This window comes from Crocodylus siamensis, chromosome 4, assembly GCF_052110815.1.
Source record: "Crocodylus siamensis isolate JL-2025a chromosome 4, ASM5211081v1, whole genome shotgun sequence".
NCBI lineage: Eukaryota > Metazoa > Chordata > Crocodylia > Crocodylidae > Crocodylus > Crocodylus siamensis.
The window spans coordinates 102,860,304-102,885,475 of NC_143398.1; the positions used below are offsets into that span (position 1 = coordinate 102,860,304).

The window sequence follows — 25,172 nt, forward strand, 5'->3', positions numbered from 1 at the left end:
TTACCACTGTAGCAAGAGGGAATGATGTTCCACATAGACAAATCACTACCAGCCACCAGTATTTTAACTGGAGTCCCTCTGCAGAGCAAGATTTGGTCTAGTAGCCTGCAGTTCTGGTACTAGTATTCACAGTGTTATTTTTGGGGCAGCACAGTTAGCAGTAGGTAACTATGTAAGAAGCGTGGACATACTTTCCCAGTTCTAAACTAATGTATTTTTGGTATAATTATCTACTCTTTCTGTGATCTTAAGCTCTCTACTACAGTTGGAAACCACACTGAATACTTACAGAAAATGGATCATAGGTAGGTTCTGGTGGAGCAGTCACAGTAGAACTTTCATATGAGGGATTTGTAATGTTTGAAGGCTGTGAATTGTCCAGTGCTGTTGCATCAATGTCATCTATAGACTGCAGAAAACCATATACATCTAATTAGATTCCATCATTCTGTTATCAAATGAAGCATTCAGAGTTTCACTCCTGGCTGTGCTTCATGCGACTAAATAATTTATATTGCTATGTCTGGAGTCAGTATGGGCTAGTGCGCCAGGTGTAGAATTGAGACCTGAGTTCTGGTTTGGGCTTTGTTGTATGATTACTGGGCAAGTGGTCTTGTTCTGGACTTCCTCTCTTCCCCCACTGTCTGTCTGCAGATGCTTGTTAGCACAGGAACAGTGTCTAGCAAATGGAGCTCCACTCCAGTCTTGGATACTACCCTATTTGAAATATGTTTCCCTTTATTTAATATTGGCATTTCTAAAAGAGTTAACGTGTTCTGTATACAGGGTTAGAAGGGAGAGGAGCTCGTGACTATCTCCAGGAAGATTTTTTTCTAATGAACTAACTGATGCTTTCACCTTGTGTTTTTACAAGGTGTCAGAATGACTGCCTGTACACTCTTTCAACCACTCTTACCCCATTTTGGGTAACCTGCACGGAACACCCCTATTGTTGCTGGTTTGTTTCACCTGACGGAAATGTGCAGGAAGGGTTTTAGTTGACTCTTACAATTTTTCCTCTAAGAATGTTTCAGAAGCATAGCAAATGCTTTAATGTTTAAAAAACTCTAGCCTTTTTTTTTTCTATCGAAGGGTAGTTCAAATAAACGCTGTGGACAAGTTCAGAGGAATGTCTTTTAACAGCAAAATATATGGGGATAAGAGAACAGGTTCTAGTAAGAAACCGTAATTAGACTTTCAAATGAACTCTCTCTCTGTAGCACCTTAGGATGCTGACAGAAGTGACGCTTGTACGATCAGCCACCTGCATGGCTGTAGAGTGCTTTCTATGATGTGACGTGTGCTCTAAAGTAGAGCGCCTTGGAGAACTTCTGTTCCCTAGGTCAGTTTCTCAGCAGGATCGGGGCTGGCTGATGCAACCCATCCCTGTCCTTGGTGTTGTCTGCAGGAAGGGAGGAGGGAGGAGCTATGAGCTCAGGTTTGCCTGACCTGAGCTAGATGGGGGGTGGGTGGATTGGAGCCCTCCCAGCCTCCTCCTCATCCCCCTGCAGCTCAGGTATGGCAAATCCCAGCTCACCCACCACTATACCCCACCCCTTCCTGCAAACGGCACCAGAGCTGGGGGGCTAGGGGAGAGAGTCTGCAGGCAGCCAACTCCTCCCCTATATTGGCTCCCTCCCCTGCCTCTGTCCCCCTCTTCCCCCAGCCCAACAGATAAACATCTGTTGAGTCAGCGTTGTTGGGGGTGTGGTGGGGAAATCACTCTAACTCATGGCACTTTATGTGGAGCACCAGGAATTAGAGTGGGGACCTGTATGCTTGTCAGTGCCCTTAGTGTCTGTGTCATGGCTGTTAGAGAATACAAGTTTTAGGCGAGTCTGTTGCGCCTTATGGAGTCTTTCTGGAATGACCAGATCCCCAGCAAATGCAGATTTATTCTGGGTCAGACAAGTGGGCATGCTGTTTCCCCACAGCGCATGTGGCCTGGTTTTCAAGAGGTCATTACTCACCTCTTTCATGTTTAGTGTCTAGCAGCTGGGGGGAGCAGCCTTGTTAGCCTAGAAAGCAGAGACTGCATATTTCTTGACCTGTCTTTTTTTGGGAAGCAGTACTGAGAGTCTCCTTGTGCAGGTCACAGATTTGTACAGGCAAGGCTGTTTATTACAGTTCCCCTGAGAGTTTTTGCATCTCTGTTTAGGAGCAGATTAATATTCACAAAAGCAAAGCTAATCAAACATCCCTCTTCTGGGGACCTTGAAGTGCATAGGTATATTTTTTAAAAGGATTACTGGAGACAGATGTCAGTGGATAGAAATCATATATTCAGGCATAGCTGTTCATAATGTGGGTATGAGATACTGATCCCTGCTCACAGTCAACTCCAACCCTCTTTCCTGTCTCCTACCTTGAAATGCTGGAAGCCACTGGTTCTGTTCTTGAATCTGAAGTAAGTGTACCCAATAAATACCAGGATTCCAATAAGCAGGATGGTGGCAAAGAAGATTCCTGTTCCAGATGCAGCATGTAGAGAATGCTAGTTAGAGAGAGACAGAGATGGTGAATTGTGGAAGCTCTGCTGAGCGTTGTTCAAAAGCGGAGTCGTGTAGAAAAACATTGTTTTGGTAAAGAATTCCAGGGCTGCAGAGGAGACAGTGACACTATTCAGGCCCTGACTTGCTTTTCTAGTTGAACTTCCAGCTTCATGGTAACCAGGACTCGTGGTTCTTTTATTAGACCAAGAACTTTTACAATCTCTTCTCTGATGCCTGAAGAAGGGTGTTTGTGCCCAAAAGCTTGCAATTAAAGAATAGATTTTTGGAAAAAAAATGGTCTAATAAAAAGATATCACCTCTACCACAACTTCTGATTGCTTTTTCTTTAGACCAATATGGCTACACCCTGGATACCCAACAGCTTCGTAGTAGGCATTTATCTGTCTTGCACGACTATAGATTTATGCTGAGTGAGACATTGCCTCACTGAAGGGAATCCTTGCTTGAAAATAAAGTGAAGCTGGAGTGACCTCTCCAGGGCACAAAAGCCTGCCCACCCACCAATGTCCCCCTCTCAGCCTTGCTGGCTTCATAAACACTGCCCTGAAAAAAATCTCCTGATTGTGATTTAAAAAAAAAAAAGGTCCCTTTTTACCCTACTTTAACTAGATGAATGGTACATGGAGCACCATCCACTCTACTCATGAATATTTGCGTTCTGTGAAGAAATTACTGACAATTCTATAAATGGCCTTTTAGGTTGATATGTTTAATGCACTCAAATTCCAATGAGAAGTGGATGCCTAATTTCCTGAGGTTGCTTTGAAAATTCCTGCCAAAGTAGAGGTGATCTAGACAAACTGCTGACCATCCTTTGTTCTTGTTGGCGCAGGTGGAAGTGGGGAGGGTTTGATTCTGATGCTTCCCTAGTAAGTGTTTAGCTTTATGGCCTAGTTAAAAAAAACAACAACCGAAAAACAAACAAACAAATGATTAAACTTGCTCTGGGACAACCCCCCCCCAGTTATTGGTGCTAAGTCATCTGGAAATTTATTCTTAGTCATACAACTTTTAAATAACACAGCTAGACTTTTTAAAGATATTGACAATATGTTAGTGCCAGTCTAGCTAGTGAAATGGGGTGACACACAACATGACATACTGCTACAATGCACCTGCTATAAATTTCCTATAAACTTGACTTTTTTAATCCTGTTTTTCCCCTCTCCCATGCCATTTTGCATTTCCAGAGATGGCAGGCTAGAAGGGATTTTTGCAAACCAAGTTTAGTTATAGGGAATGGGCCTGGGGGGTGGTAGTGAAGAAGGAAAAAAAACAACAAAAAGGTTGACTGTTAAGTATCAATACAACAAATACACCTGTACCCCCGGCCTCCCACAATGACAGAGCCAGAGTTCTGTAGCGTCAGTGGATATGTTTCAGTTTGCTGGGTGAACAGCAGAAATGGGGGAAAAAATACTTTGGGTGGCGGTGCTTGTGGTTTGGACATGACAGCCAATTTTTTCTTTTAGAAGTCCTTACAAAACAGTCCAGATCTCCCCTCTTTTTGTGAGCAGGCACACACCACTCCTACACCAATTCTACCTTGAAGTCACAAGTAGCTCAATTACAGATGGAAGCATGAGGTTTCATTTGCCTGTGATCTGGTCTTAGCAACCATCAATAGGTGCCCTCAGAACTCTTTTTATAGTAACTACTAAGAGGGGTTAGGGACATTCAGGGAACACAGAAACCAACTGAGATAGTAGCAAGCTAATTACTTTCTCTAAAGGGAGATTTGGGACTGGTGCACTGTGAATGTGAATGAGACCTTTCCAATGTACAAAAGAAAGAGATGAGGTAGGACCCTTTGAAATTTGCTGGGAATGAAAATAGATTATCCCTACTATTTAACTTAAGCTGTTTAACTGAATTGGGTAGAAATGATAATGCAGATCAGTAGATCTAAGCGCCTTACAAAGGAAAGTGTTTTGTAACAAAATACCAAGCTGCTCACTGTAATACTCCAATCCCTTTTTCAAAGGAGGTCCTCTCTTAGGAAAAAACCCTACCATCAGCCAGTTTTACCACAGGTGGGGGGGAATGTAACTTTCTAGAGCGCAGTTAGTTTGTATTTGGGATTCTGTGCAGTGGAATGGTACAATCTTAGGCTACATGCTGATTCAGCATAAGTGTTGTGTCAGGGCAGTGTAACCTTTTACCAAAATACTAGTATAACTCCTGGTATGGATGCACTGGTATCGGTATAAAATTGCTTTGTGGTGTTAAGCTTTATTCCCTTGTTTGTATAGGAATAAAATACACTGGTAAAATATGTCTAGAATGGTGTGATTGCATCTGAACTGTGGGGGGAATAGAGGTGTTCCACGTAACCTATCTTAGAGTGGTGTAACTCATCCTCTCCCCCTCCGCTCTACTAGTTAAGGTAAAGTAATGCATCTTTTATAGAAGTCCTTTGTCTGTAACACTCCAACCAAAACAGCTCAAAGTGTCAGATCTGCCTACACCAAGATGAGGGCCCAAGAGCATCCATGAACCTTGCACTACACTTGTTTTCTTTGCTCTGAACATGATTACTTGATAACTACAGTAGTGTCGGAATTGGAATTTCCACTTAAAGTTATTTTTCTGAAATATTTTGATGATGATTTCAGATTTAAAATGCATGAAAAGTTGATGCAAATTGTTCCATGGGACAGAAACTTTAGTCTGTCCAAACTAGAACTTTCAAGAATTGCCAGAGCAACCTGAACTCCCAACAGGCTGGACACCAGGTGGCCTTCCTCTGGGTGCATAGACATGTACTAACTTTCTGACAGTTAAGCTGGCTTAACTTTTTTAAAGCTGATTTAATTGTCAGAATATAAACATATGTGCAGCAGAGTTGGTATAAATGCAGCCCGAGATAATACACCTCTGAGGTATCTTATCTTGGGCCACATTAGGTAAGTCAGCTTAGTTTACAAGATGGCTGCCACCATGTCAAGGAGCTGTATATGTGTATGCTATGATATGGCTTAACTTAATTTGGTTTAGTTAAGTCTCCTTTATTTTAGGCCAGCTTAGTATGTGTGTGTATATACCCTCCTTGCACACCAAATCTAGAGGGATGGTCAGCTTGGACTACTGAGGGAGCTAGGGAGCCAGCCCACCCACTGACCCACCTGACTGGAAACCAACCTGCCTGCTTCTTGTCAAAAGTCCTGATGGGAACAAGGGCTCCTAATACACATCATTACAACAAGCTGGAGCCGACCTGATTCAGTGAGTCTGCTGGAGTGTGGTAATTGCCGTGCTCCAGCTGACTCCAGCATCATGTGTAAAGCTGATTAGAGCTTTAGTTAAAGCACCCCTGCCACCTTTTTTCAGCATGGGAGATGCTGATACGTGTGATGCTGTAGGCGCTTTAATTAGTGTGGCTCTCAGAGCTGTGCTTATTGAAGAGCCCCCTCCCTCCCCACCTCCCAGAGCACATCTATAAAGGCCCAATGCGTTCTTGTTCTGCAATGCTTCAGTTTCTAGAACTGGCATTTTTGAAGAGCTCCAGTGGTAAACTTGTCCTCAGGGTTTAAACCTTTTAAAGCTTTCAACTTCTTTCAAAGGAAAATTTGTAACCAAAAAGAGGGAAAAAACCCCAAAGGAGCAATTACCAGGTTTTAAGGTGCTAGAGGTAGATCTTGTGAACAAATTATTCATAATTTTCAGCAATGAACTCCAGAAAGAAGTTTAGAAAAGAAAAGAAGGGGGGGAAAAACAACTTACAGGTACTGGAGGAGCCTTTAAAGGTGCTGAAATGACATGGATTATCCCATTGGAAGCAATTATATCCCACTCAGTAATAGCTCTTCCATCCACAAAACTGGTCTCCTAGCCAAGAAGAAAACAAAAGGAACAGAGGCACTTTTTAAAATAAAACTTATTTCTCTCAGGTTTTTCAGAGACTGGAGAGAGGGCAGCTTCTTGTGTGACCATACAGCTGCTGAAAGCAAACACCTGGCCTGGTTACAGGATGCCATTGCCCAGGATCACTCCAGTTTTCCAGGGCTTTTCTACAACAGAATTTACTGGCAGGAGCGGGGCTGTGGTCTCACAAGCCAGCAGGTTGACTTCAGTCACTATTTGCCTGTATCACATTTTTATGCCTGGCTCAATAGTAAAGTTAGTTGTTTATCAACAGAACAAGTGCAATAACCAGAGCAACAGGGAATCTTCCTCCATGCCATCCTGCCAGCGTACCTCAACATTAAGCTGGAGGGATCACATAGCCCTCTGTGTCCTATAACTTTGCTGTCTGTGCTGAAGCTACACCTCAGGCTGGGGATGCTCTGAAGTGGGTGTCTAGCCAATTCAAGGGTGTAGGTTGTAGCTGTGTTGGTCTAAGGACATAGGCAGACAATTCATTTAAGACAGATCTTAAATAGGCATTGCATGATAGCTTTTCAGCAATCTGGAAACAGAATGGGAGGAGTAACAGGAGATTAATCCATCAAGCCTGTTATCACCCCCAGAACTTTTAAATCTACCTGACAAATGCGTGGAGCCCCGGATTCCCATGCAACAATGCTGAGCTTCTTCCAAGTCCCTTTATTCTGGTTTGTATGGCACAAAGAGGATGGATCTTTCTGGCTGGTGATTCTCTCTGTGTGGTTAGATAGCATATGTCCAGCTTCCTACATCTGTGGGGTCTAGGTTTACCAGGGGAGCTTGGAAGCAGTGGTGACAACCTACAGCTGGTGGTGTTGTAGGTATACTGGCTTTGCCAGGTGCAGGAAGATGCAAACAACTTTTTGCCCCACACAACATGTTCTGGGCATAGTTGTAGACTGAAGCCGAGGCCTTTAACCATTTTCCTACTTTCTTTATATACTGAGTTTTGCACCCCAGCAAACTCCTTTCAGATAGCAATCACTGTGGATGATCTTGCACTTAAGTAGGTGACAGCTTTTCTGGCATTACAACACAGCAAAGAATGATTCATGTATGTACTGGCAAAAAAGAATTGACCAGAGCATCTGTGGCTTACTACGAGAGAGAGGACATGCCCAGCAAAGCTCTGAAATGAAGGCTTTTCTGGCAGCCTAGGGGCCCAGCTGCTTCCTGAGAAATGTTGGTTTCTATAGCCTAAGAAGGTGGGGATGCTAGTCCTTGCATGTCCTCCAAATTACCTTCAGCTTTCTTCACAGTGAACATGTATGCAGCTGTGTGCCAGCAGCAGCAGGATTGGATGAACACCTTTTTCAGTTTTACCTATGCAGCTATAACACTACCACTGAAGCATGTTTCTACTAGAGCTTGGAAACCTCTTCCTGTAATCCCTTATTTCAAAAACTGTCATTTTTTTTCTATCCCTTTTAGTGCTCACTTTAAAAGCCTTCAAAAAGCATCATGAGACTGTTCTGTAATGTTACTGAAAAACAAGCTGGCTATAGAAAGGCAAGTGTTTAGCTGACTGGAGTTAGACATTTCATTTAATTTATCTTCCACTCTCATGGGTGCTGCTGTAAGTAGGGACACGGAAGAACTATGGAGACCACTTGTTTAATTCGGCTGGTTAGAAAGATTGTCATTCATCCCCCAACCACCTTTGAAGTGATGTAGTGGTGCATGTTGGAGTAGACATATTGCAGACAGGGGCGCACTCTAGTGTTAGGAACACATTCATTCATCCCCATGTGAAGTCTCGAGTGTTTTCTACAGAAATCAAGGAGAAAAGAAAATAGATTTTCCTGGTGGATTTTAAACAAGGAAGTAAAATTCTTCTGACCACAGGGCCTGGGAATTTTCTCTCTCTGATTTGCTGAGGGAGAGAGATGGAGAAGCTGATTTTGTAAAAGGGATTATTTTCTAGGTCAAATATCAGTCAAGGGAAAAAAGTGGCAGTGGAAAGAACTACAATTTTAATACATGATACGTATTAGTACTGTGCTGAGACAATGGTTGTGTCATGACTGTATATGTAATTGTGCAATAGGCCATACTGGATTAAAAAAATCCTCATGTTGTGTACTGTAATTGTCAGTGTCAAATGAAGAGAAGGGAGAGGGTTGGGGACAGGGAAGGGGATGAGAGCAATTTGTTCCACCCCTGCCCTATTCATTTATATCTAATCATTTGTCTTCCTTGAGAAGCCCACATCAGGTTGGCTTATTTCTCTGGTCAAAGAAAGTCAGATACACATTCCTTGGAAGCTTGAGCTAATCAAAAAGTGAACACTTCTTATTAGAGTGTGTGCTTTCAAATACCTCTTCAATTAAAAAAAACAACAAAAAAAGAGTAGTTTTCACTGAAATAAAATTAACGCAAACCATTATTTTGTGGCAAAATGCTATTTTCAGTCGGTATTTTTTAAATTAAACTTTTTGAGCAGCTGAATGGTAATCTTCCAGTCCCCTTCAGCCACCATGCTGGTGTCTCCAGTTAATTTGCCAGTCTGAGTTGAAAGTTGGATCCTAACCAGCATCCCACCATTAGATGCTTCTAGCTCAATAGCCAACCAACTTTTTTCCCTGCATTGCTTCAAGTTGTCTCCTTGTCAGAATCCTGTCTCTAAATCCTGGATTACCTATTCTGGAAATCCTGGTTTCCTGGGGACTATAAGACATGAAACTTGAATTAACTGCCTGAACAATTAAGACCAGTCCCTTGCTACTGTAGGCACAGCAGAAGATGGAGAAAAGATTCATGTGTAAAACATACCTGTTTAATTGTAGGGAGCTGAAAATCCTGGCTGAGGCTGCGGGTAATTAAAAGTTTTTTCCCTATCCGGGTTTGAAGAGTAGTTCCATTAGCCAGATCTTCGTAAAACACTGTGCTAGCATTGGACAAATGATATTCAATGTCTCGTCCAGAAAGTGTCTAAAGAGGAGGGGTAAAGTAGGGGAACGTTAATGCATCCAATTAGCCTACCTGATTTTACCACTAGGGGAAATTCCTATGGTATATTTTTGAATTTGTCATCCCAGCTGCAGCATTCATACTACCTGACTAGGCATCTTTAGGGAAATCCCCAAACTAATATGGGATCATGTTTCTCTTACTCCCATAGTACTTCAAACAGTGGCTGGACATGAGGCTTTAATTCTTTGCCCAGTCATCTACAGGAGTGAGGAGCTGCATTGACACTCAAATCACAGCCCAAACAAACAAACAGGGACATATGTCCATGTTAACCAAAAAAAAAGGGAGCACATTTTGGGTCAGTTTCAGGAAATGTGCCAGTTTCAGCTTAGCTAGTTCATCACTATGGGATAACCTGTGTCTTAGGATGAAATCTTGGCCTTATAAATGGCCAGGATATTGCCCTTAAATTTTAAAGCAAAATTTGAGATGGAGACTATCATACCAGGCAGAAAAGCAGCCTCCTTTCAACGGTGTTAGTATGGGGTACTTGCTATAAATCTGCAAAAAATGTTCCTAACAACTCTCTCAACAGATGCAATTGCAGATAAGAGAGAGCTGACCTCACCTTGGAAGGATTTATCTACGTGATAACAAAAAAATGCTCAATGGAAGAAGTGTCTTGCAATGTGTTTCAATGTAGCATACTTTGTTCATTCATCATTAGGTAATGGAAAGATAGCAAAGAAACACATTGACCTTGTTCAGTAGTAGCATGAGCACCAAAATCTTTAGGTTTGTCACTTTACATTCACTAATTTTTATTTTAATTTAAATTTTAACATACTTTTGAAACTCATAAATACTTAAAATGGCCTTTTAATGTCAGAAAAGAAAAGGAAAAAATAGACCTTCACCTCATTTTCTCTTAGCCCATTATTGTTCGGCGCGAAGAGAGTGGCTTGGATTGACAAGTCTGAGAGGTATTTCAGGAACTCTTTCCCTTTCCTGGAGCTGTTAGAATAAGCCAGAACTTCCTGGGAAGAAACAAAGTTTATTTTTAATGAAGGACAGTCTAGATTCTGGTGGAGTTACTGTGATATGAGCTAACTACATACTGCATAAAATAAAATAAAAAATTAATTATTTTCACACAAGCAATTTTGATGTGACAAAGTTACTAAGTGAAAAGCTTTATTTAAAAACACTTTTAGCCCCTGCTGCTATAAGTACTTAAGCTTACAATACTTATAATATTTAAGTCCTTACCTAATTTGAAGGACCTAAGTAGGCCTATTACAGTCAATGAGACCATTAAATGAGCAGAGTTGCCTGCCTGCCTAAGCAGGACCCTAAGTTTTAATGCTTTCTCTTCTTCTTATAACAATATGACAAAATTCACATTAGACACTCTACCTGCTGTGCCACTTTAAGAATCTGCTCTCTGTTGGATATTTAGTTAATTATACTTTTTAATTGGATGTCATGAGGAATGTGTTTTTTAACTTGATTTTACAAAGTCTCAGCCAGACCAAAGACACTTTTTTTTTTATAAATCGCACTTTAAATTGCCTTTATTTAGATCATTCCGTCCTGCTTTCCTGTTGTATCTTTGTTACTCCTATTTATATTTTCATACAGTAAGAAAAGAGAGAGAGTCACATACCACACACACATTATCTTGTGTGTGCATGTGTGTGTGCGCATGCATGCCCATACAGGGAAGGGGTACATTCAGAGACAACCATAGGTGGGTGTGGGGCCTGGGGCAAATCAGCCTGTGTGAGGCCCCTTTAACACTGCGAGGGGCAGGGCTGCGGCCACCCTGCTCTGTTCTCCCTCCCGCCCTCCATTTCCGCAGGGCTCCCCAACGCGTGGGGCCCAAGATTATCACCCCAATTGCCCCCCCCGACAAAGGACAGCCCTGGGTACATTTAGATGCATGCCTATACAGTTGGGTATTTGTTACTGTACATCTGCTCTGTTTTGTGTGTCACAAAACACTGCATTTCTAATCCGTACCGACACAAAGTTTGTGAAAGTGGGGAAGGACATCAAGACTTGAAGCAGGTTTCCACTGCACATGAAGCCATCTCCCACGTAGCCAGGCTTACATGTGCAGTTCACTTCTGTAAAATACAGACACAAATTTGTTAGAGTGCAAGGTAAGAATGACAGTTTTGATCCAGGAGGCTGTTTGAAATCATTCTGTGCAAGAGAAATAATTTTCTAGATTTAAAAAATTTTGCCTAGCTCAAAAAGAGAGAACCTCCTGCACCTACTATGCTGTGATCTCTCAAACTTAAAGTTGCTGGAAATCATTATGTTGCTATCTTTTGACTCAACAGACTTAGACACAGGGGCTTTACTACCTTTGACTCTGTAGCAGAAGACATCCCAGGTTTCACTCAGGTTGACTCGAGGCCCATAGTCAATTATTCCAACAACTCCTGATCCACAGTTTGGGGAAGAGAAGGCAGTTGGGTAACCTACTCTTCCAGTGTCTAACCAGCCAGCAGAGCAGAGGTGGTATCTTGCCTGTAACCAACACACAAACAATATTACTGTAAATCACAGAAGAAAGATATTTTTGACCCATCTAGTGTGCTGTATATGAAACAAGCACTTGCCTCTATGTAGGGCCATTATAACATCTGTATATTACCTATATATTGCTCCTATTTGAGGGCATAGGCATTTTGATGGCTCTTTGCCCAAAACTGAATTGTATTTCAGCTGCTCTTTTTTTTCTTTAGAGAAATGGCCTGTAGACAACCCCCTCCTATGCTTACCTCTGTTTTGTGGGGTTGCTGCAGCTGTGTGAAGCCCTCCTAAAGTCTATGGAGTTTCATGAAGTCACAGGGAGGGTCTTTTCTACATAGAGCTCAGAGCAGGATCGGAGTAATAGGGTACGTCTACACATGCAATTAATGCAAAGCAACAGACCCTGGAGTTTCTTGCTTGTGGGCACACTGTTTGAACGTATGCCCAGGAGCAATAAACTCCAGAGTTTATTTTTGTTTGCACATGCGCCCCAGATCACAGCACGTTGAACTGGGTTGGAGATGCCCTGCCAGCAGAGGACCCTGAGGGTCAGCCTGCTATCTGGAGGCTTGTTCTCCAGCTCAATGTGCTGTGGAAGGGTTGGCTGGGGTACGAGGGTGCTTCAGTGTGGAGTTAGCTGGAAGGCAGTTGGCTTATTCCCCAGCCGGCTAGGACAACATCTACATGCCTGCTGCTGTGGAGTTTTTTACTTTGCAGCAGGATAGTACTTATATTTACAAGTATGATCCTGCTGCAGAATAAATTAGTTTACTCCAGTCTAATAGGGGTGCACATGTAGATGACAAGATGTTTACTACAAGCTGATTAGTTTAGTGTGCAGTAAGTGTCTTATGTAGACACTCCTATAGAGAAGTTAGCCACAATTGGATACCTTTGTATGTAAAAAGCCAACCAATCAGACGTGACTACAGGAATTAGCTTTTTTTTAAATCAGTGGTGAAGAAGAGCTGACAGACCTAGTTAAATTTTAGAAATAAATATTTACTGAAACAAGCTAGTGCTACTGCTGCTTTTGCTGTCACAGAAGAAATATCTATACCATGGATAAGACTGACATGCAGAGTTCAAAGCTGGATCTGAAACTTCACAACCTTCAGAGTTATTTGAACCTCGAGTTCTGTTGAGGCCCCAGAAGAAGGTTGATGTTCTGAACATGGCCCAGGTTTCCATCTTGCTGTTATCTTTTTTTCCCATCTAAATAAGGGGCTTCTTCACTACATTTTGAACTCCAAATGGACAGTATCTTCCTGGCTTATTCCTATATGACATGCTATTTAAAATCTATTTGTTCAGAAATCCAAGGTGAAATTCCTATTTTGTTGAAGTCAATTGCAAAACTCCTTCTCACTCCACTCTTCTGTAACCTAGAACATGCTTAATGAAAATCATGATGAAATGGCTACCCTAGGTCTACAGCAGCCAGGAAATCTTGGACAGCCTTGAGGGGAAAAAAAAGCATATACATAATGTCGTAAGGGATGATTGTTTAAAAAATGTCCATGATGGGAATTTGTAATAAAAAACATGAGCTTTACAATTTTTTTTTCAGAATAAGGAGAATCAGGCATAAAGTTAGCATAGTTGAGACATTTTCTTGCCAGTATTTCCAGTTCTCAAACCATCATTTAATATTGACGAATAAGAACTCTAATGTCTTGTGATTTCTCTTGTCTGGCTATGTTTCTATGGCAAGGAATGAAGGTAAGAAACCCCTGCACAGATCTTGAAACTTGGTGGGCTTTGTGGCCTCAGTAAGAGCTACCACCCCTGCAGTTTTGACCCACCTGTATTGTAATACATGGACATGACAGGAGTTTTGCTTTCAACAATTTGGGGTACAGTTGCCCCAAAACCCCTACACTGATCTTCTTGAAACTTGGCAGGTTTTGTGGCCTCAGTAAGAGCTACCAGCCCTGCAGTTTTCACCCCGCTATGTTGTAATGCCTAGATGTGACATGAGTTTTGCTTTCAAGAATTTGGGGTGCGGTTCCCCCCCCCCCAAACCCCTATACTAATCTTTTTAAAACTTGGCAGGATGCATGCTCTCTGCAGAGTCTACCACCCCTGAACATTTCATCCAAATCGGACAAAAAACAACGAAGTTATAGACATTTTATTGTTTCCCCATTATACCCTATGGCAAGATCTCCGAGGTGGCTCTGAAGCTTCGGTAGCTCCAAAGCACTTCGGGAAGCTGAACGAGGCAGTGCTTCGACCTGAATGTGCTGCTTCAGATCTTGAAGCGGCCGAAGCTTCTCCAGATCGGAAGCTCTGTCCGAAGCCTCGCACAGCCCTACTCTGTAGCAATGATATCCACTGCTAGATTGTCAGGGCTTTAGTTCCTATATGTAAGACCCCATCCTGTTTTCAGAAGTGTGCATATAGTCCTCATTTGAAGTCAGTGAGAACTCTATGCCTGTGCTGAAGAATAAAATTTGGCCCATAGTGCACAGACAGAAGTTATATTTGTTGTGCAACTGGCCCCCTAAAAGTGCTCTACAGCCATGCCATGACACACATGCATGGCTGCAGAGTGCTTTAAAAGTGATTGGTCATGTGACAAATTAACCCTCATAAAATGTGGGATCAGATGAAGGCACTCCACTTCAGAGCACTTTGGGGAACTTGTCTTCCCTAGGGTCAATCTGCACACTCAGGACTGGGCCCCCGGTGCTGTCCGTAGGAAGGGAAGGTGGAGAGAGAAAGGGGAGTGAGCTGTGGGTTGGGGTTTGCTTGGCCTGAGCTAAAAGTGGGGCGGGTGGACTGGACTCCCTCCATGTGTCACTTCCCTTCACAGCCCCCTCTAAAGCTCAGGCTGGGCAAACCCCACCCCACAGCTTGCTCCTCCCCCGCCCCTTCCCCTCTGTTCCTGCAGATAGCACTGGAGCTGGGAATGGGTGGGGGACAGGGGAGAGAGGCTGTAGGCAGGCTCCTTGGGTTCAGTCAGCTCCAAAGTGGAGCTTGAACCCCCTCCGGCCCCAACAGGTGAACATCTGCAGGTCGGGGGGCGCTCTAACTCATGGCACTTTATGCAAAGTACCATGAGTTAGAGTGGGGGCCTGTACATCTGTCAGCACCCATGGTATTCAGTGTATGACCTCTGGGACATTCAACTTTCAAATAGTTAAGTCTCACTGATTCTTTTCATCCCTCAGTAGCTATTAAATATAATATATATTGTGTCCACTGCTAGTTCAGCACTGTGTCACCTTCTGAGCATATGACAGCTGGTTATATGTAGCTATTGTTGCTGATTCATTGGCGCAGGCCTCTTTTGCTTTTTTATAAGTCAGTTTGTACTGCCCTTGAGGAGACTGGAAATGGAAAACTCCAACGGTGGCATCTGCAAGTAAAGGAAAAAAAATCTTACTCCAGGGCAAGTGAAAGCTAAGCTGGAACAATTCTGAGTTAAATTGCCCCAGTTTACCTTTCACTTACTGTGGGGTAATTGCTAATACAGGAACAGTCACTGCATATCATGCTTTGAAGTAAGTCTTCACCTCCTATTACCTCCCTGAATTTGATAGTTTGTCCATTCTCTATCTTGGTATAAACTGAAACTCTTCTTTTACAGTGTGAACAATCTTGAAGGCACTTTCTTGAAATATAGCTAGTATGTAACAATTCCTTCCACCTGTTGCTTCCACCTTCACTAAGCATATAAGGACATGTTTAATCACTTGATTACATTCTATTATTCAAAAGTGACTTGCTAAATAGGCAAGGGTAGCCATACAGAAACTAGTGCCCTTAATGAGACACCAAAAGGAAGGAGGGGTTCACCTTGATGGATCTATGCCTGGGATATTAATACTAACCCTGGTAGTGAAGATCACCACAGATGGCATTGGCATGGCACTGCCCATTATCTTGCAAACAACGATCAACTGGTAGTTGCATCACAGTACAGTCCAGCCCATCACCAACATAGTTATTTTTACATTCACATTTCCGTTTATCCTAATAGAAGAGAGAATAAAAAATCCAAACAGAATATTTTACAAATGGAGAAGTGGCAACACAATACTGAGTAAAAACTACTACAAATTATCATTCAAGAAACTGCTTCAGTGCACAAATACGTTCACCTTTATTAAGCAGACCACTTAACCATATACTTGCTGGTTGGCTATATTAAGAATACAAGCATGACTTAAGAGTGTGCTTTGAACACTTGCACATGATTTAATAAAGAGGCATGATAATCGCTTAGAATTAAATTAGAGGATTACATACAGAACCATAAAAGGAATTTATTAAACTACTGATTGAAACAAACTGGGAAATGAAACCACTCTTGGAAGATTTGCAATCTCTTCCAGGACACTCATATTTCTCAATAAGCCAAGGGGTCACATGTAGGATGGAAATACTCAAAAAAGAAGGAACCTGAAAATATATACGGAGGATACTCGTGTTGTGGGATTCATTCCCTTAGGGCAGGAATGTTAAACATACAGCCCATGGGCCGGATCTGGTCTGCATAGCCTCTTTAACTGGCTTGCCAGGCTACTGGGGGGAGGCTGGCCCTCCACAGAATTGGGGGCCCTTTGCCTTCATTGGGTATGGCCATCAGCGGTGACCTTGACCATTGCTCCCGGACTCGCTCACCCCAACCTACTGCCACTGCCACACCTCGTGTTGCAGACCCTTCATTGCCACTGAATCCCTGTTGCTTCTGTCGCCGCAGTGGCCACTGTAGCAGACCTTGTGACCCATGGCTGAGTTCCAGATTAATTTGACCTTGCTTTCTGGTAAAGAACTCACCTCAGTTCCCTGTTTGTGTATTTTTGTTAATAATATATATATAATTTGTATTAATCTCAGAGAACCTAAAATTATGTGGAAAGTAGGTTGGGATGGAAATGAGTGATGTATCTGAAAGTGAGAGTTATTGGAGAGGTATGGGGTTGGATCCAGCTCCTGCTGAAGTCAATGGAAAGACTCCTTTTGATCCCCAAAAGGATTAGCTTAGGCTTAAAAGTGAGGGCTTCTATTCAAACTTACGGGTCCTGTCATTGTACAAATGGCATGTTCATGGCAACCACCATTGTATCCATCAGCGCAAGGGTTTATAGGCAGGCACATGTAGCCATCTCCTTTGTATCCTTTTTGACAGCTGCAAAAGACTTTCACACCGATTTGTGTGCATTTTCCATTCTTGTGACACCCGCCATTGTTTTGTTTACAAAGATTCACAGCTGCAAAGCAATAAGAAAACACAGAAGTTGGAGAACTTTCCAAGAGCACATCTCTTCCCCAGGGAAATGCTGTTTCTAGATCTTCACTGTTCTATGAAATGTTTGGAATGTTTTTTGACAGACTGGATTGTAAGGTCCTTGGGCCACCTCTACATTTGTTAGGGATCAGCCTCTGGGCACATCCCTAGCATAAAATCCTAATATCAGAAGGCTCTCCTCAAGGCTTCCTCCGAGGCTGGGATATGCACTGGTGCTGATGTCTTCAATGCTTCTTAACTGTATGACAGACTCCATGGCCATGGAGGTTCCTAGTGACCTTGGAGACTACATTTTCTGGCTAACGTCTGCTTGGAGGTGAGGGTAATAATATGTATTGTCTCTGGTCTTATCTCCATCCTACCCACTGCTTTCGGTGTCTGACCATACTTTCCTTCCAGGGGACCCTCTGTAGGTTCTATAGAGAGTGAGCCCCTGGTGCCATATCCTCTTTCAATCTATGGGTCTGTGGAGGAGAAGATCTAGCCCCCAGGGCTGTCCTACTGGCACCACACAAGAGTTAAGGTGTACCCCACTCAGGCTCCTACCAGGCTTCCATTACCCTTATTGCTATGGCTGCAGCAGCAGCAAGGGTCTCAGGGCTATCCTGGCTTCTGTTGCATGGCTCTGCCCCAGGGGGCAGGACAACACGGTACAGTTTGGCCTGCAGTGCTGGCAATCAGGAGCACCTGTGTGGTGTGGTGGCACTGGGGAACCCACAGGAAGTTGAAGGTATTGTAAGTGTGGCACTTCATCTCTGGGGGAATGCTTACTCATGTATGTGGTGAAGTGGGGCTAAGAGAGCAGCCATGTGCATGGTGTAAGGGGATGGAGCGTCTGCTCGCACACATGGTACAGCAGGGGCAGGGAGGGGGACATGCTTACACATTCTTGCATATGTGGGGCTTGCAGTGTAGGGTGGCCTGTAACCCCTGCTAATGCTGCCCCTATGGTGTGCAGACCTGGGGCATGTGGTTTCTGGCTGCTTTAAAGTTGGACAGCCCTGATCTAGCCAGTAACAACATGTTTTCTCAAGTAATACAGCCACTAATCTCTTGTCTAAAGTCATCAAGTTAAGACTGTTGCAAACAAATTATTTATCTGGAAAATGCTGAAGTCCTTGCATACCCAAATACAATTGCCTATAATGTTGCCTAACTTATACCTGGGAAGTCCCATTACAATCACATCATACTTTTTGAAGAAAAATATATAAACATTGTTTCTTTCTTTTTTTCTTTTGTATATCTGTCAATACTTCTTTTGTTCTTTGTGTTTCTGTTCTATTGTCTAGATTGTGAGGGCAGGCCTTGCAGGCCATGAGCCCAGGCCTTGTCCTCGAGGCCCAGATCCTCGGACCAACGTGTATGTGATATCTACTGCCCCACATTTGTCACCCTCCCCGGAATAAACGTCTCTTAAAAGTCAAAGTCTGTCTGTCTGTCTGTCTCTGTATTCTGAAGGTAGATTTTGGTTCAGGGCCCTCTTTGCAAGCATTTCTTCCTGGTTAATAGTTGTACATTAACAGATATAAGAGAATTCACCTGTACATGTGATTCCATCTCCTTCATAAAATGGCTTACACTGACATAGATTGTTTTCTTGACAGACAGCATTACTGGAACAACTAGGTGAACATGTGGGTGGCAAAACTGGGAATGTAAAAGAGCTGTGATGAAAATGATGCACTGTAGTTAAAACATACTCCTATCTCATCATGAAAGGAGAACTTGTATACATTTCATGTTAATTCATGAACCCAAGAAAAGATTCACTTTACCCAGCATAATACCGCCTAGTGCTCATGGGCGTGTCTACACATCGCCATATGGCAGTGTTGCTGTGGCGCCGTGCTTTGATACTTCCAAAAGAAAGCACTAACTCATGGTGCAGTAACTGTCCATACTGAGCTGTGTGTGTGGGACATGGTTAGGTTTTGCCACTACATCACTGTAGCAGCATACTACAATGGGGGAGCACGGTGCTACAGCAATGTAGCTGCCAATCACGTGTAGACCCACATAGCAGGGAGATGGACTGGCTTAGTGAAACCGAGCCACTGTCAAGTCAGGCTTTTGTTGGCTGGTATTGATATTAATGAAAATCCCCAGCATTGCTGCTGTCAGCTTCCCATTTAGTTGCCTAAGTTTCCAAATATAAGGAAGCAGAGATCCTCCTGGTAGTTAAGTCTGGCATTGGGAGCAGTCTGAGGTCAGCACCTAATGGATCCTATATATCCAAACATCAAGTGAAAATCATAGTTTGGAATAGTTGTGGGAGTGTTATCTAAAAAAGCTACAAATCCTAACTCAGCTAGGTAGACCTTACTGATGGACATTCTATTACTGATTTCAAAGGGATTATAATTCAGTATTAGCAAGGTCAGGTCTGAAACCCCTTCAATTCCTTCATAAAAGATGTCAACAAAAAAACCCCCTTGCTTCTGGCAGATTTCCTGGACTAACTGTCATGACTACAGCAACACTCCAACTCTGCTTCAATTCCTTAGGAGTTCAGTCCTCTGAAGTCCAACTTCAGTGAACAGAATACAGCTGACTGAAAGAATTAGAAACTACTGAAGTAAATGAGTTAGTACCAGCATAGACCAAGATTTCCCTCCATATGTGGTCTTCTAAATCAATACTAGTTTAAATGGAGTTGAGCTCCCATCAGACACTTCTATGATAGTGTATTAACTGTTAATTTTAGTTTATCTTATGCACTGGATGGTCATTCATCAAACTGGTTCACAAAGTTCCAGCTTTAGAGGAAAAGCAGATCTTTTTCAGGTACAGTTCAGTGATGGTATAGTTTGGCAGAATACATTTCGTAAGTTCCTGTCTTGCTGACACCCAAAGCAATACATTCGCTCAGCATTTATCCTGCACAGGCCAGGATTCCTGATGTCAATAACCTATTCTTCTAAACTGCCTTCTCTCTGTGAAAACCCCAGTTAGGTTAAACTTGCTGGAAATGCTGTAATCTGTTGTCTGATGCAACAGATTCCATTGATAAGACAGACCTAGTTTGGTATCACAGAACTGGCCGGTCCATCCAGTCTCACAGAAACATTGTCCTGATCCAGAATATCCCTCATCACATTGTCCATGGGCTGTGCATTCACAAGCTGTAAAAGGAAGGCAGATTGATTGTTAACAGAATAATTAGGAAAGGAAAATATTTCCCTAGAGAAGCATGTCCTAGGTCATCTATTACAGTACAAATGAGCAAGAATGCATTTTCATTAACAAGTGTCAACTTAATGCATACAAGAAAATAAATATAGACCCTCATTGTGATGGAGAAAATGAATTTCACATTGGACCACAGCAACAATGGGTTAATAGCCTATTTTGGAGATCCAGGCTGAACAGCTGCCAGCTACATTCAACTTGGTCAAGGACCCTTTAGCCAGTGGGGATACAAAAAGGGTAGACCAGCTTGACAGCTGGGATGTTTTGCGAGTGAGTTCCTAGACTGTATGCAGAGGTTGAGCAGTCACAAACTAGAGACTCGGTGAGCAGCTGTATCTGGAGAGAAGCGTAGGATTGGCTTTTGATTGTCAACATTGCCAAACCTGGGGTTTGAGCCTTTCCTTAAAGTCACCTGCTTACACAGCCCTGGTTCATGTTTCCTGATCGACCTGACATTTTCTGTTACTTTTATAGCGTGGGTTCCACCTGCTTTTCCCTATGTTTTGAAACCTGGGACACAGTATATTACTTCACCGTGAGTAACTCTTCCCTTGTTTGTGCCGTGCAGCAAGTTATGGAACTACTACCTTTTAAAGAAACCTTACTGTTAGGGGTTCTTTGTGTTTTGATGTTTAAAGAAGTTTTATCTTCTGTTTGTACCTGTCACTAGACTAGAATATCCTTTGTTACAAAGGAAAGTGAGGATGTGGGCTTTGATTTATAAGCATTTCTGATTCTGTGAAAGAAACTCTGGCCAAACCGAAGTCAGTAGCAAAGGCCCTAAACCCCAATAATGACAAGATTTAACTCTTTAATGTCTATTTGTAAAGGGTTTTGGATTCTTATAAGCAAGTGAAATATGCACCCTTCAAGAATATAGAGCTAGAAGTCTGTTCTACTTGGCCTTGGTAAGGCCGTAGCTGGAGTATTGCATCCAGTTTGGGGCCCCCCACTTCAGGATGGATGTGGATAAGCTTGAGAGAGTCCAAAGGAGAGCCACCCACATGATCAAAGGCCAAGAGAGCAAGCCTTACGAGAAGAGACTGAGGGACCTGGGACTCTTCAGCCTGGAGAAGAGAAGGCTCGGGGGGACTTGGTGGCAGCCTATAAGTATATAAGGGGGGTGCACCAGGATCTGGGAGAACAGTTGTTCACCAGGGATCCACAAGGGATAACTAGGTCTAATGACCACAAACTTCTGGAAGGCCGATTTAGACTGGACATACGGAAAAATTCTTTACAGTCCAAGTGTCCAGGGTCAGACTCCCCCAGAGGTGGTGCAAGTACCTACTCTGCATTTATTCAAAAGGCATTTAGATGCATATCTTGCTGGGATCATTTGACTGCAGCAGGCCTCCTGTCTATGGCAGGGGAAACTGGACTCAATGATCCTGTAAGTTTCCTTCCAGCCTCTAATGTCTATGAAATCTATGAAGTCCTCCTTGACCCTTCTTTTCCTAAATGTGAAAGTTTTATATTAGAGCCACGGTTTATATACAGTTATAAGCTTCCATACTGTGGAGCAACAGTTGGCAAGCTGCTACATTTTTATCAGGCTGTCTGAATTCATAACCGTATATTTTAGTTCAGCACTAGTCAGTACCAAACTGGGTTAGATTGAGACCTGGTGACTTAGCATGAAAGACTTGGTGTCACATTCCCTGGTATTTTGATCAGTTTCTCAACTGCAGACACTGTGCTGAGATTTTCTAGAGTGAAATTTCCCCTTGTAAAGGGTCACAAGTTCAATGCATCTAGGGAGTCTCATTTAAGCCCATAGCTGGGGGAACTACAATTGTGATTTTTTGTTGGCCTGTGCCCTACAGGCCCTGACACAAGTTACAATCAAGGTATTAATTGCACCTTTAACAGTAAGCTGACCATCCATTAAAGCCAGTTTATGGCATGTTAATATGGCAAATGTGCCACAAAGATATGTATAATGGTTGCTCGCTTGTATCACTGAATGTGTGGCATATTGGGGCTGACCATGATGGGTCCTGAAGCTCAGCTGAGCATAGGGGTCCAGCTTGGGACATTGCCAGGGACCAGGATTTAGCAGTCCCCTACCTGATCACTGGGATTGGGCTGGAGGCAGCACCAGGTTCTGGACCTGACATCCCTGTCTGACCTCTGGAGGCAGGCTGGGGGGTGGGGTGTGCCATGAGTCTGACATCAGAGAGCATCTTCTTGATGTCAGGCTTACTATGGCCTGGACTTTTAAAAAACAGAAATGCAGCTGGGAACCCCAACTTTTTTAAAGTTCCCAGGGTACCTGTGGGAGTAGCAGCTGGGAATCTGGGAGCCCTCTGCTCCCTAGCTGCAGGTGCCAAATCTAGCCGCCTATGCCCCACACTGGTTCCCAGCATACAGGAAGTTTAAGCACTGCACCCAGCAGCTCTGGCCAGACTGCCAGGGTGTGGAGGATCAGAAGCTCCTAGCAGGGTTTAAAGTAGGTTGAGTATTTGACCAGTCAAATAAAGTTCAGTCAACTGACCTGTCAAATATTGTAAAAAGTTGCCAATAGGTCCAAATAATACACAGAAAAAGCACAAATTTTCTATTAAGAAATGTGTCAAAAACAATAAAAAAAACAAACCAACATACTTCTGTCTAGAAAACTACAAAAAAAGTAGGAGGTTTTTTTGGTGTTTTTTTTTTGCTTTTTGTAAAATTGCTATAATCTTTGCCCAGTCAAACAATTTGCAGTCAATTGACCAGCTTGCCAAACCTAGTTTAAAGCTCCAGAGCTGCTGGACCCAGGGTTTTGACAATCAGCTAATTGTGGGCCTTGAACCAGACCTTGGGCTGTCTCAGCTGGGGTAAGTGATCAGCTAACTGTCAGCTCACTGCACCAGGGACTCAAACCAACTCCAGCCCCAGACTGCTGCACAAGAGCTGGTTTAAGTCCTCAGTGGAGTCCTGGGTATCAGAGCTTACAATCAGCTGATGGTAGGCTTTGGCTGGACCAGCAGGCACTTCTCTTTCAACTTGCTGGTGCAAGGGAAGCCTGGGATCATAATCCTGGTTTCCCCCCGCACTGGCAAATAGCTATGGTGCAACGGCATCTGATCCCCAGTCCCAACAACTGCACTGCCTGCCAGGCATGTGTTGATATGGCATGAGGTCCAGTTGTTGGGATCAGGGAATGGATCCCATTGTGACATTAAGTGAAGGTCGGCCAGGTGCCTAAATCATTTACTTTTTGTAACCATGTCTTTTGCTTTTGTAACCATATATTTTGCTAAATATAAAGTGGGGCCTTGAAGGCCAACATACTGATTTTTTTTTTTGTATGCATCTTAACAATATTTTCCTAAATCTATCCTGTTTCATGCTGTGGCTGGAACAGGGAAGGTATATTTTGGTTAAACTAAACTGCAGACAGAGAAAGAAGTGAAGCCTCAATCTCTTTCTAATTAAAGTCCAATGGAAATTTATAAATGATGGTAGAATGGACGGAATTCACCCTGGTGCCAGTGATCAACACACAGTCCATTCTCCACCAAGGTCTCATGCAGCCTCTATTTTAAGGCCGTGTGCCAGTTTTATACCTGGAAATGATTTTTAGACAGTGTGAGGACTGCACCAGCTGTCAGTTGTGGAAGGGAAAAGCAAAGAAAGATGCATAAAAACATTTCCTTTTACTTTTAAAAGCAAAAAAGGAAAAGGTTATTTTCAGATATTGATTCTGAAATGGAATTGGAACATACGTTTACAAGAAAAGCCGTATCGTCCTGGCAAACACAGCTCACATGAAGTCCCATTGAAGCCAGGGTTACATGTACATTCCCCTGTTCCTGTGTATCCATCTTTACATGAGCCATGATTATTACATGGTGCTTCTGGCCCACCGGGGCAGGCTAGAAAGGATATAAAGCTAGTTAGTCAAGTACTTCCTGCTCAGCTTTGTATTCAGATGTTTGTTTGTTTTCCAGTAAAACCTATCTTTTTCTGACAATACAAATGTTATTGCCTAATGTCTCTGGATGGGGTTTTTAAATGCACTTAAGTCAATTCCTTCAAGTGCATAGGGTTGTATGGATCCACTGTGGTCCACTCTGTGTTTTGGGAGAGAAAAGAGACAGATTTTTCAAATGCACTTCAGGAATTTAGGAACACAAAACCTTGTATTCCTAAATCTCTTAAGGCCTCAGTCTGGCAGTCCAATCTGGGCAAAGCCCCAGCAAACTGGAAAAAAACAAACCTGGTAGGATTCAAACACATGAAACCCAGCATTCACCCTCATATAGCTGAGAGAAGGCTGGGAACCTAGGAGTAGAAGAACCAGAAACAGCCTTAGAAATGATTCTGTGCAGCTGCAGTTTTCAAAACCCATGCTAATTTAAACGAAGTAGGCCTCCAACCCCACTAGTACCCCACTAGTATGCTTTCTGAACTCATACCAGATGCATACATGGCCAGTGAAGAAATGATGAATTCTAGCATGTGTTCAGTGCTGGCACATGGTCTGGATCTTACTTCTTTTGTCTGTTTTAAAATCCATTTCAAACTGGAGATAAGTGGCTCCATGTAGTGTCACAAAAAAGCAATATTTACCCTATAAAATTCATTTTATTAACCTGGAATTTAAAAATTGCTGGAAAAACATTTAAATCTTTTTATGAGCATATTTAAATATTTGGATTGTAAAAGTAGTAATGTTCATATCCAGGCATAGATTGGAATGTTCTCTACAGCATTGCCCTGTTTTACAGACAGGGCACACAGATATATTGTCCCAGGCTCTAAAAGCTGTACCACTGTACAGGTACAGCTGTAAGGTGATATTAGTTTGACATAATTCCTCTTCCTTATCCTTGTACTTTGCCAGTCTTAATCAGTGCACAGTCATGACTGCAACA

At 42.8% G+C, this 25,172-nt stretch overlaps 2 protein-coding genes across 2 annotated transcripts in view; one reads left to right on the forward strand and one right to left on the reverse strand.

Annotated features, from left to right (window-relative positions):
* The window catches only part of NT5DC3 (5'-nucleotidase domain containing 3), a 53,192-nt gene extending 34,649 nt beyond the window's left edge, over nucleotides 1–18,543 (forward strand). Inside the window, exon 16 of the mRNA XM_090043224.1 lies at nucleotides 17,070–18,543. Within this exon, the coding sequence (XP_089899350.1) occupies nucleotides 17,070–17,091 (22 nt within the window). The 3' untranslated portion in view covers nucleotides 17,092–18,543. The remainder of the gene's footprint in view (nucleotides 1–17,069) is intronic.
* The window catches only part of STAB2 (stabilin 2), a 138,273-nt gene that overhangs the window by 3,498 nt on the left and 109,603 nt on the right, over nucleotides 1–25,172 (reverse strand). The window contains exons 56-68 of the mRNA XM_090043223.1: nucleotides 24,021–24,170; nucleotides 20,136–20,240; nucleotides 18,658–18,765; nucleotides 16,884–17,077; nucleotides 15,695–15,836; nucleotides 15,086–15,219; nucleotides 11,684–11,849; nucleotides 11,334–11,440; nucleotides 10,229–10,348; nucleotides 9,171–9,329; nucleotides 6,237–6,341; nucleotides 2,366–2,494; nucleotides 290–409 (exon numbers count right to left, since the gene is read on the reverse strand). Of these exons, the coding sequence (XP_089899349.1) occupies nucleotides 290–409; nucleotides 2,366–2,494; nucleotides 6,237–6,341; nucleotides 9,171–9,329; nucleotides 10,229–10,348; nucleotides 11,334–11,440; nucleotides 11,684–11,849; nucleotides 15,086–15,219; nucleotides 15,695–15,836; nucleotides 16,884–17,077; nucleotides 18,658–18,765; nucleotides 20,136–20,240; nucleotides 24,021–24,170 (1,739 nt within the window). The remainder of the gene's footprint in view (nucleotides 1–289; nucleotides 410–2,365; nucleotides 2,495–6,236; nucleotides 6,342–9,170; nucleotides 9,330–10,228; nucleotides 10,349–11,333; nucleotides 11,441–11,683; nucleotides 11,850–15,085; nucleotides 15,220–15,694; nucleotides 15,837–16,883; nucleotides 17,078–18,657; nucleotides 18,766–20,135; nucleotides 20,241–24,020; nucleotides 24,171–25,172) is intronic.